We start from the raw sequence: 11,880 nt of genomic DNA, 5'->3' as shown, positions 1-11,880 counted from the left end.
TGTGTATAAAACAAGACGCACATGTTTTTGGACGTGCTGTGTGATGACACACGTGCTGGTTGGCGCACTTGCACAGTTCATTTAGTATTATGTAACATGACAGGTACTGAGGTATAGGTGCACTAAGAAGAAATGTACACGGCACATAAAGAAAAGGGTGCGCTTAGTGTTTGAATTTTTATTGAGCACTGGTTGATGTTGAAAGAAGAAACATTGGAACCCTGTTTTAATTTGCCTCAAACCCAATTTAACCTGAGCTATTAGGTCCCTGTAGGATAATGTCCAAATTCTAATGGTAGTGTCACCTCTTGGATGTGTGGGGAGGGGGGAAGTTACAATTCTATATCTTGACTTGGGGTGGGGAGAAAGTTACTGTATGGGTGAACACAATGTAACCTTACTGGGGTGGGGGAAAGGGATGGTTATGTTTACTGAAGAGGGTGAGGTGGTCTTCGGTGTCGTCAGGCTCCACGTGGCTGCTGTAAACCCGCATTATTTTTCAACACACAAGCCACACCATATATGCGAAAAGTTTGCAGGCAACTAGGGCAGGCACTGGCACAACAGTCAGGAAGCACCGGGGAGCATAGAGCAAACTTATGTAGCCTATTTTACACCCGAGGTTATTCACCGATAAAGATGTTACTGCAGAATAGACGCAGCAGTCAGGTAGTAAGTTAGTAAGTAGTAAATGGTGATAGTGGTAGTAATAGTTGGAACATCTCAGTACTCATTGGGATTCTGTTTAATGTGTTAAGGTAAAGAAGTAAAGGCTTGCACAGGGTTGCATGGTGTGTGTTTCTTTTTAACCCTTACCCTCCTAGGCAACCACCCAATAGTAAACATGATGGTTTGTTAAGTTTGGGTCATATGGCCGTATACTGTACTACAAGATGGTTTTAAACATCACTCAAGTACTCGGGTAAACCACCAGGTCTCGTTAACGTTGTTGTTGTTTTGTGTGTGAGGAATATTGAGTGATGGATGAAGAGGTTAAGGGGGATGGGGTGGCAGATGGTAGGGAGGAGATAGGGTAGGGGGCTCGAAAACGGTTTGAGAGTGACCCGAAAGCAACCTGGACATCAGCTGACACTGGCCCGATAAGAAATTTTTTACCTCCGTGTTTCTCTTCTTAATTTTTGGGGGGTTGTTGGTGCAGGTGTGTGGTGCATTGCGTTGGAATGACAGGTGCGAGAGGAGCTGAGCCAGTCACAAGAATAAGGTTTTGTTAGGACGACGAGGGTTGTGCAACCTGTTCAAATGTTCTACCACCTTCTTCTTTCAAAGTTGGCCACTGGAGCCAGGGAGAGGAGGGAAGGGGTTGGCTGGATTAACTATGTCATAGAAATGAGCTATCAAGTTTTGTCCTTATTGCTGTGAATTCCTTTTTGTTTTGTTTTTTCTCAAATGGTTAAAACCATTGTGGATACCAATGACTCCTTGGCATTTTGATGAAAAGTAAACTATTTTCTTGGCGGTGTGATTCTTAGGTATTGTACATTAATTGAATCCTTTTTTTTGAGTTGTAAAGCAGTGTGTGTGTGTGTGTGTGCTCACGCACAGCAAGTGGGCAGGCAGGCACGAGCTGGGGGGGCGGTGAGGATAAAAGGGTAGTGTGTGGTGGGGCAACGAAACAGTGAGGCAGTGTTAGTCGGTGTGTGATTGGCCAGGTAGCCAGGTGGTGTGTTGAGGCACCCTGAGCCAGATGCGTCTCGCCAGTGGTGTTGATCTCCACGCATGTGAACACTGATGTAAACATGAATGCTGCTGCATTCTTAGTGGTGTATGCATCTTAATTGTAGATATTAGTGTAAACAGCGCTTGTCACATCCCCAGCAGGTGATGGTGATATTAAACATAAATTTAGCTCCATTCTTATTCTCTACAGTAATGAATCTTGACATAAACACAAACTTGTTCCTAAATTTATTGCTTATTTAAATATTTAATGAAAAGTACATTCGGCCATTAATTCACCTTTTCTTCGAAGCTTGGAAAAGATTGTGGTGGACAGAAAGATAGCATCATGCTGAGGATAAACTGGTGAACAGGAAGTTAGCAGTGCTGAGAAGAGATATGGTGGTGGACAGAAAGTTAATGAGGAAGTAAGAAAATTCTGTGGTGAGCGTGGTATGTGGTGCTGAGACAGTACTGTATTGGTGAACTGAAAATTGTTGATACTGAGAGAATAATAGTGGTAGAAATAAAAGTCATAATGTGTGAGTTAGTATTTCAGAGAACCAGGTCCTTAAAGGTCCATGTTGCACCTTACCTGAAGAGTGCATTCTGATGGTTCTTAAGGCAGCCACTGTGAGGACAATATTGTATCAATGAGGAAGGTGTTGGTCTGGAGGTGGCCTTGACTGGGGGTCGATGGCTTTACCAATTGATCTGGTGACATTAGAGGCAGGCGCCTGTGTTCTTTTATTTACATGGGTCAGACACGCTCTCTCGGGTGATCCTTCATCTCCCAGTGATGCTGCTGGGAACGTGAGGTGTGCTCGTTAAAGTGTGGTGGACTGTTATTGGTATGGTGTGTGGACAATGAGATATTCATGTTGGGTCAGAGATAATGAAGATGGTGTTCTGATGGTAGGGTGGTGGTGTGTCCCTCTGTGAATGTTTTGTGTGGTGACTGGTGAATACCACTGGTTTTACCATCGGTAGCTGTCTTATAGCAGCTTTGTGGGAGTGATAACTCAAATTTAAATGTCACATTTGATGCTACCAAAAATCAATTAATCACTGGAAGTTATAAAAATGTGGTTGGTGGTAACGATTAAAGGGCTTCGTGTTAATGTGAAAACTAAGCATGATCATCTGATCCTCCCATTATAGTTGAAAAAAACAAAAACACATTTGTTTCAGTGTTGTTGTTCCAGGTATGCTTGTGGTAGTGTTGACATTGTATCATACAGTACTTGGTAGTTGGAAGGCAGAGAAGTGGTTGGTTGTGAGATGGAGTAGTGAAGGTGTGTAGCGTGGTAACCTCCTCCCGATGTTGGGGCTCGTGTGGCTTAGAACCCAATTTGGATTACTAGTTACCTTTTTCGTTTGTGAAACTTGTTAATATTAACCTTGTTTTTTTACCCTCGGCAGTACAGAAAATTGTGATGATGTGATGTTGTATTGACTTGAAGTGCTCTGTGAACTCTTTTAAACACAATTAGTTTGTATATATATATATACTGTATATAGAGAGTGATGTTTATATACACACTGTACATATATAGTGATAAGACAAAACTAAAGATGTGGAACTAGTAATAATGTGAGCCTTGCTGAACAAGACAAGACTGAGGACTCAAGCAAGAAAATGACTCTTGAGTACACAAACTACTGTAACAGTAGAATAATGTAAACACAAGGTCTTCATTGAACCTCGAGTACAATTTATTATGTGATAGATAAATGTAAAATATATACCTAAGTAATACATATACTGTACTGTTGACATTCTTCAATATAAACTTTAGACGTTTTGATTTCATAAAGACCTTGCCCAGTGAATTAGTGAGGACAAGTGTTTTCGTGTTTACCATAACAATGTTGAGCGACTTTAAGCAGCATGTGGTGATGGAGGTGATCAACAAGAGCAGGTAAGCTGGAGGACGGGGCTGGTGGACGACTGGGTGACCTCATTAACAAAAATAGTGTGTGTATGTAAAATATTTTAATTTGGGAGAGCAGGATTGTTGTTTATATGTAAGGTCCATTCTCTAGACATCAGCTATTAAAATTAAGGGAAGTAATGTGATGGTGAGTTATGAGTTGAAGGAAGGCTCGGTGGAAGAAAACTCGTAATTGGGGTTTTACGGTGTTTTGTGTACAGTACTGTATTAACACTTGCATAACTTCTTGTGATAATTTGTTAGTACCTCATGTGGAAACCCTATGCTGTTATTGCTATTGTGAAAATTTTCGGTCATTGGGGAAGAATGCAAGTACGTTTTTAAGAGTTACCTAATATACAATATGGCAGGGAATCGTTTGGCGAGCATCGGGGTAGTTGTACATGGCTTACTCAGCAGCTGGCCTCACCAACGCATGATTGTGGCTGCGCCAAGTGCTGTGCCAGTCCTCACTGGATCTGGGCTTTAAACATAGCAACCCACACCGTCTTGAGGTGGTTAGCTAGTACTGTATGTACCCCTTCCCATCTGTGGTTTGACCTGCCTGATCTTGATAATCTTATTTTCTTTAGGTCTTAGTACAGTACCTACTGTACTGTATCACGGGAAGAGGGCGATGACGAATCTTCAAAATTCTTGCGTGTACACGGAATTCTCAAAACATTTTTTATTTCTTAATCTACTAATGATATATGAGGATCAGTTGGAGATGGAGTTTAGGGTTGTATTTGTTGACTGTCTGTCAAATCTTCTTTTAAAGTGATTAACACTGATGTCTGGCATGTAACCGTCATCTGCCAGGGAAAATACCTGTAGCTTGAGCTGCCAGCCACACCCAGGTCGAGGTGTGGCTGTTCTTATGAATGATCTTGTTTTTGTATGTTCACATATTCTAATATGGCCGTTATAATTATTTTATTATACAAACTTGTATTCATTACCTCATGTAATTTAATGTAAATCTATTATTCAAGCTGGAACTTGATAAAGGTGTGCATGCACTACCTCTCATACTAGTAATTATTTTGTATTGTATGAAGTGTGTGTGTGTGTGCATTTATGGTTGAGTTTTCCTCATGTTCGTGCTTTTATCTGCACCTTATGTGTTTATCACTGATGTGTTTTGCATTGGTATTTTCTCATCACTGGCCTGTTGTGCACTTTAAAGTCCATCAATTGTGTGCTGTGCACTTGTCCCATCAATGGTATATGGTGTGTCCCTCGGGTGCTGTGCACTTGGTGTTTGCCCATCCCCAGTGTGCTTTTCAGCCCCAAATTTTTGGAGGTTGGATGTGTGAGGTCAATTCAGAGGGTAAAAATAAATGGTGGTAGGGTATACATTTTCTCCAAACTCATATTTCTAAGTTTTACCTGGTTTTCTGTCCACTTTTTGTATCGAGTACTGTTGGGTATAACAATACAAGTACAGATATTATTGTTTGGTTTTTACTTGAGTATATGCTTTACTTGTATCATAATTTAGTACTGTAATTTTTTTTCCTCCTTTTTTCAGTACGGACTCCAGTAGTATGAGTGGAGGAATGCGCCATTTCTCAGTTCACCTGGGCGCAGGGCCTCGGTGGTGGGTTTGATGCTCCCCATGCCGCCTACGTGTCTACTAGTGCAGAGGGCAGCGGCGTGGGGAAACCTTCAGAGCCCCCTGTGGCCGGCACTCGTTCTAAACCTGTGTCGGTAAGTATTAAAGGTTTGCTCATTATATCGCGTTCTTAAAGCAAAGGAGACAATCCCCTTCCCTCCATACTCAGTACAGTACAAGTTAATGTTGCTTTTCCAGAAAGTCTGCCCTGCATATCATGGTCAGGTTCCTAAGGTGCCTTTACACATCTATGAAAACCTCTACTCTGGGTATAAAAGCACCCATCGCTTTTGCAGGCTATGATTTTATTGATATACAGTGGTCCCTCGATTAACGAACGGTCCAATTAATGAAACTATTGTTAATGAATTAGCTCCCTCCCATAAGGATTTTCAATTCCATTAACGAACAAAACTTTGATTAACGAAAGCCTTACGAGAAATACTCTTTGTTGTGCGCATCACCCTATCGGCTAGTCCGCCAATACAGTAATTGGTTCTATGTTTACATTTGTTTCCGGTGCAGTAAATATCAAGAAAATTGTGCTCTTGAATATTGATATTGATACTATATACAGTACATGGAACAGTTTTTGTGTGCCAATCAGCTGATCGAATCACCCACCAACGCTTCTCAGTTTAACTTTGTTTACAGTGGAGTGAACATCCAGTTTGTTGGTCTTTTGAATATTTTGCCTTTTTACATTAAAATTATTGGTCATTCTGAAATTTAGTTCACATATTGATAATATACAGTGCAGAAATTATTATGAAACATGAAGATGGCATTAGAACCAATGCACTCTGTAAAGAATATGGCATGTCATCACCGATTGCCTCTACAATCAGCCGTTTGATATGTAAACAAAGCTGCTGGGAATACGACATACACACCTCAAAGTACCTGGTAAGTTAAATATAGTATTCTATTGTTTTTTATTTATTATTATACATTACTGTACAGGTGCTCCTCTACTTAAGAATGTTCAACTTACAAACATTCAAAGATACAAACATCATCACTGAGGGCGGTTACATGCCAGAACAGGTGTTTAATATGGATGAGACTGGATTATTTTATAGAAAATTCCAAATAGAACAAACATTACCTAAGGGGAGGAGTGAGCCAGGTTTTAAGGCTGTATTAAAGGGTATAGCTGTACTAAATATCCATAATATTTTCATTTTTTACAATTTGTTTGGTATCTACAAGAGTAAAGTTGGACGTACAAACAAGCCTCAGGAACGTAAATCGTTCATAAGTAGAGGAACACCTGTATTTAATTTATATTTAATGTTTTGTTAATTCTATTACTGGTACTATACAGTACTTTGTATGTATTTTTTCTGTGAGTTGGAACCAATTACCCAATATCCCATTGAAATAATAGATTCAGTTAACGAAATTTTCGGTTAACAAACGACTCTGTGGAACCAATTGTGTTCGTTAATCGAGGGACCACTGTACTGTATTAAGTTCAGCCATTTTCCATCTTTTTTTCATACGTATTTCACTAATTTTTCCTTTTTGTGTTTTGTTTTGCAGTGCCTCATTAAGTGTAGAGTAATTGAGTAACAAGGAAAATTCTGTCAGATTAATGAAGATTTTATTCACAACAGTAAAAGAAACCCCTTGAATTCAATTTTAGATGACATTATATTTATAAATGTCTGTATTATAGTACACTATAAGTGCTGTGATGCCACCCTTGCATGGTACTTACAAGGCGGCAAATGTGAAGACTACACAGGACATATAAGGGGCTCTGAGTGAGAAGTAGACAAGTTAAAAATTTTTTTTTAAACATATTGAAGAAAATATGGCTATTAAATTTGCCTTTCTTTTATAGTCATAATTTAAGAAGTCATAAGCTAAAGTAAAAAAACCAAAAACCTGTATTAGTTCATGAGTAATACAGTACTCGTGCCGAGGGCATTGGAAAGACCATTCATATGCATAGTATAAGCCCCTCCCACACTAGATGTAGCTCTTCACACAAGCAACCTCTGTGGACAACCTTGCCAATCTCATATCAGGCTGCTGAGTCAACTTAGACCTCACAAAGATGACTACAGTACAGTATTAAAAATCCCAATCTTATTTTCATTGCTAGTTGATTATAATATACTTAGTATTCGATACAGTTGCAGCAGTGACATGGAATTCATGAAACTAAATTAGTTTAATACTATGCTGTTACCTGTCCATTGGTCTAAAACATTCAAATTACCTAAAGCCCTTAACCTTTTTCATTACAGTCGAGCAGGAGGATCAGATCCTTTGAATGAAACAAATATTCGTTTTTTTTTTCAGCTATACCTATTAAGAATACTGTGTATTATGTGGTGAGTAGGTGGTATCTCTTCATGGTCAACATAATTGTAATTCAGTACATCAGGCAGCAAGCCTGTCATTGTCTCTTGCTGATTTGCTAGAACCTATTGCAGCCAGATGTACAATAATTATAGAGCCATCACTGAAATCCCACAGTCTGCTCAACAAATTACTTGCTGTTCAAATCCAATTGAGTCCTTTAATACATTGCATTTTTATTACATACTGTACTCTAAGTACAGTATCCATGCTTGGATGTACAGTATTCTTTATAATGTAGTACAATATTCATGCACTAGTGTCATTATTATACGAAGGTGGCAGGCCTGATTAAATCTTTCAGTGTTTACACACGTCTCGATGATGGCGGGTTATTGGGTAAGGTACTCCCAAGAACTATTTCTGGTGAGACAGTGTCCTCATTTGCTAAAGCTGAAATGTGAAAGGGGGGGGGAGCTTATCCAGGTAACAAATGGTTAGAAATTGAGGCTGAGAGTAGACTAGTCAGTACAGTACAGTATTTCTGGATCTGGTCACAAAAGGAATATGTAATGTTTTTTCATATTCAAGGAAAGGTATTAATCAAAATTGGACTGCATTTCTTGTTACAAATAAATATTAAGGTATTTTAAGCCATATGACATAGCTAACATTATACAGGGGGTACAGATAAGACTTAATTGGATTGAAACTAAAAAAAAAATCACTGGAATGTCTTCTAAATTTAAGGAATACCTTCTAATAAACTAACTTTATAAAAACTAAATTTTTCAGGGTACTGAAGTGGTGTCTGCAGCTCAGAACGGTTGTGTCCGATTGAGTTTTAAATTTCAACTGGCCGAACAGACTACGGTGCTATGGGAGACAGTCGTAGTTGGCCGCCGTCTCTACCTGTCCATCGTACATCTACCAGAGGGCAGTAAAGAGGCATTTGTGTCTCTCCTTGAGTACGCTGAGGAAGTCCTCGGTTGCTCACATGTGCTAATATGTTTCAAGAAGGATCGTAGTGATCGAGGTATGAATGCTAGCGCAAGATTTGTTTTCAGTTATATGATGCTTTTGTGTTGAGTGGTATACGTACTGTATTAACTATAGTGCGTAACAAATTAAAGGAAATTAATTTATCTAGAACTCTTAAATAATTTTTGAAAAATGAATACCTGTATTTATAGAACAATTGTGATACTTGAAGGTTTTTACATTATCCATGCCTTCAGAATTTTTCATTATACAGTATGTACATTACTGTAATAAGCATAAATAAAAGTACAGTATAGTCTGGATTTACGCGGTTTTTGTTTACGTGTTTGGTCATTTACGCGGCACCTTGCCTGAATGAAATGTTTTAATTACGCGGTAAATTTCATCATTTACGCGGGAAGTGGCGCGGGCAAGGTGCGCACAAGGTCACCCAATAATCAAAACATTACTGAGTTCTTCACCCACCACAGCCTGCCCAAGTCAGTGATAGTTTGGATATGGACTTTGAGGGGTTTGACAGAGAGGCCCTGCAAGCCTCTGTGGTGGATAGTGATACAGGTGAGGGCCAATAATTTGCCCTCTGCCTCGGAACCAACCCCCATCCCCGTGTGCCCAGCCATCTTTTCTATTAACGTAAGTGTTAAAAAACCTAATATTATTGATATTTCTCTTAAATATTAATTGTGTGTGCATACCATCATAAAATTAAGAAGTTATTTTTACTACAACGTACGTATTGTCGGAAAAAGTGGAGTTTGGGGGTCGGCCCAGTCTCTATTTCAATTAATCCCATATGTTCTGTTATTTCGTTAATGCGTTTCTCGTTTTACGCGGACCTCCACGGGTTCAATTGACCGCGTAAATGCAGACTATACTGTATGAAATAAACAAACGTGCTACTTCCACAAATACATGTGCTTTGAGAATGTAACCCCTGTGATTGGTGAGGGATACAAAGTATAACTGTAAAGTACTGTACAGTGAAAGTCAGACAGATTGGATTGCGTATGTAGCAAACAAAAATGAGCACCTTACTCAAAAGTGAAGTACATATTCCACCAATAAAAAAAAAATAATAGTTACTTCTGTACTTTATTCCTTTTTTTAGGTGCTTCATTACTCTTCATATTACAGTATTCAGAATTTCTTGTCTTTGGTTTCCCCAGTTCTTTGAGAATTGATTATCCATGGGCATTCATGATTGCAAAGTAGGACTGCCAAAGGTGGTTGTCATAGACTTGGGAGCATCAGTCAGCTGGTACTTTGTAAGCTAGGGGATTGGCTGACAGCAGTTTAATCCAATACTGTACATCAAGCTTAGGTCTATATGAATTTTCATTGCTCCTCACTCACATCAGTCACCTTATATTTCCCCTGATAGGTGTTTGCAAAATATTTTGTTTGGTGCTTAACCACAAGAACCTATAAGTAGTTTACTGATTAATCAGTTTCTGTAATGTAAGCATAAGATAATGCAATATCTTCAATATCTTCAGACAACTTGTATTATAAGAAATCCAAAACATACTCAAAAGGTCAGTCATTGTTTTGTACTGTATAGTTATTCTTGAATAAGTTGGTATTAGGGGAATATTCTGTGATGAATTACCGATTTTTACAACTATCTTGTCATTTTATTTATTTATTTTTTAATTGCTGTCTTTATATTATTTTTTCTTGATATTAAGCACAATAATTGTTTCTTTGTTTCCATAGCTATGCTGATCCGCAACTTCATGTTCCTCGGGTTTGTGGCTATCCCACCAGGCCACCCAATGGCACCTGCCAACAATGATCACTTCTACATGCTCTATGAGATCGAGTAGTATCTTCACAGGTTGATGGTTCTGTATTATGCTTGGGCTGAACCAGGTTACATGTAGTTAGTAAGAAAATCTATTCATCAATATATTTTTCTTTCATCTTGAAAATGTAATGCATTTAAAAATTAAGCTTGTGTAACCTGGTTACCCAAAGTATTGTGGAGTTTCCCCAAGTTGTCTTTTGTTGTTGTGGAGTGGGGTAGAAATAACTCTGTGGCAGATGCGGGAGGGAAAGTGAGTGCCTGCCTGGTTATTTCACCAGTTTAATGAGCCTTGTACAGTGTTGTTACCAAGATTGAAATTGTATCCAATGCAACACTTGCAGATAATCTGTATTAATGGTATCAAAGGCTCAGTCAGTCATAATATTGATTAGATTTTAATTTTTGCCATGTATATTTTGATTTTTTTGTATGGTGATGTTTTTTGTGTAATGTTAACATAACCTGTGGACCAAAGATAATTCTTCCTTGTAACAATTTATTGATATATTTTGATATGTATAATCTGAGAAAATGACCCAAATAGTTAACTAAGGCTTGTTTTAGCATCCATTATTGCAAATACAGTGAGCATTGTTGATCCATGACTAAGCTTTGCGGATGTCAGGTACAGTACTGATGTGGCATTATGCTATTTGCTCCTGGATCGAGTCTTTTCTGTCAAGCTCCACAGCGACCTCTGGCTTCTGCTGCTAGTAAGACACGTATATCAAAAAAACAAAATGTACAAAAAAAAGTGGAAAATAATAAAATGATGAAAAAAAAAGGTTGATATTCATTCCATGTATGTTTTTTGAATCCTTGTAGAATCCCAGTTTGCTATATTCATTTTATCATGGTTTTATCATTCTGGTGGGATTATAGACTTGCAACTTAACATGGACACTGATAGTCATTCACCAATTCAGTCATTATGGTTTTGTACAACTAAGATTTCCTTTCATTGTACTGGGAGAAATAATCGGTGGTTCCTTTGTTCTTGTATTCAATAAATCACACAAATATAAATGATTTTTTTTTCTCCTGTTACATGAAGTGAATTCTTTAGCATATAGGAAGGCTGTCTCAATTTAGTTATTTCTGTTATTTTATGTTTAGCTTTACTGGAGGAATAAGATATAAAGATTCTAAAGGATGACATATCTACTTGGTGTATGCTATGCTATATGAATAAGCTGTTTATGGACAATCGCTGGCATATACCATGATTCCAAGTTTCTGTAGATTTCATTATCAAAATTTTCCTTGCTCTTATAATTATAAACTAAAGTCATTCTGCATCCTCATCCTCCACTCTCGGTCTTTCCACTTAAACATACCACTTCTTAGTATGGCATTACAAGTACGCTCTCTTCCCAAGTCTTATATAGGGGGTCTTCATTAGGCATCGGGAATGTGTTCCGGAGAAATGTGACCTGTAGTAAAACATCTGCAGCTTATGCATTGCTAAACTTTATGGATTGTTAATAACCTTTGAAATAATTAAAAAAATGTATATACAGTGACCCCTC

General features: G+C 38.3%; 1 protein-coding gene across 1 annotated transcript; it reads left to right on the top strand.

Annotated features, from left to right (window-relative positions):
- Positions 1–4,841: 4,841 nt before the first annotated feature.
- On the top strand, positions 4,842–11,377 carry LOC121867868 (ornithine decarboxylase antizyme 1-like). The gene is made up of 4 exons (XM_042367992.1): positions 4,842–4,917; positions 5,167–5,324; positions 8,338–8,578; positions 10,261–11,377. The coding sequence occupies exons 1-4, from the start codon at positions 4,842–4,844 to the stop codon at positions 10,368–10,370; spliced, it is 585 nt and encodes a 194-aa protein (XP_042223926.1). The 3' UTR covers positions 10,371–11,377.
- Positions 11,378–11,880: the final 503 nt, after the last annotated feature.

This window comes from Homarus americanus, unplaced genomic scaffold (genome assembly GCF_018991925.1).
Source record: "Homarus americanus isolate GMGI-L3 unplaced genomic scaffold, GMGI_Hamer_2.0 scaffold37032, whole genome shotgun sequence".
In the NCBI taxonomy this organism is placed as follows: Eukaryota; Metazoa; Arthropoda; class Malacostraca; order Decapoda; family Nephropidae; genus Homarus; species Homarus americanus.
The sequence above is the reverse complement of the archived record's forward strand: the minus strand, read 5'-3'. Positions and strand labels throughout refer to the sequence as shown.

What these genes read in the sequence shown, in the direction of transcription:
- LOC121867868 (XM_042367992.1), top strand. Translation starts at nt 4,842, where the DNA reads ATGGTGTGTCCCTCGGGTGCTGTGCACTTGGTGTTTGCCCATCCCCAG. An exon ending in TCAGCCCCAAATTTTTGGAG is followed by an intron (nt 4,918 to 5,166) that starts GTTGGATGTGTG and finishes CAGTAGTATGAG; the next exon opens with TGGAGGAATGCGCCATTTCT. An exon ending in GAAGGATCGTAGTGATCGAG is followed by an intron (nt 8,579 to 10,260) that starts GTATGAATGCTA and finishes TTGTTTCCATAG; the next exon opens with CTATGCTGATCCGCAACTTC.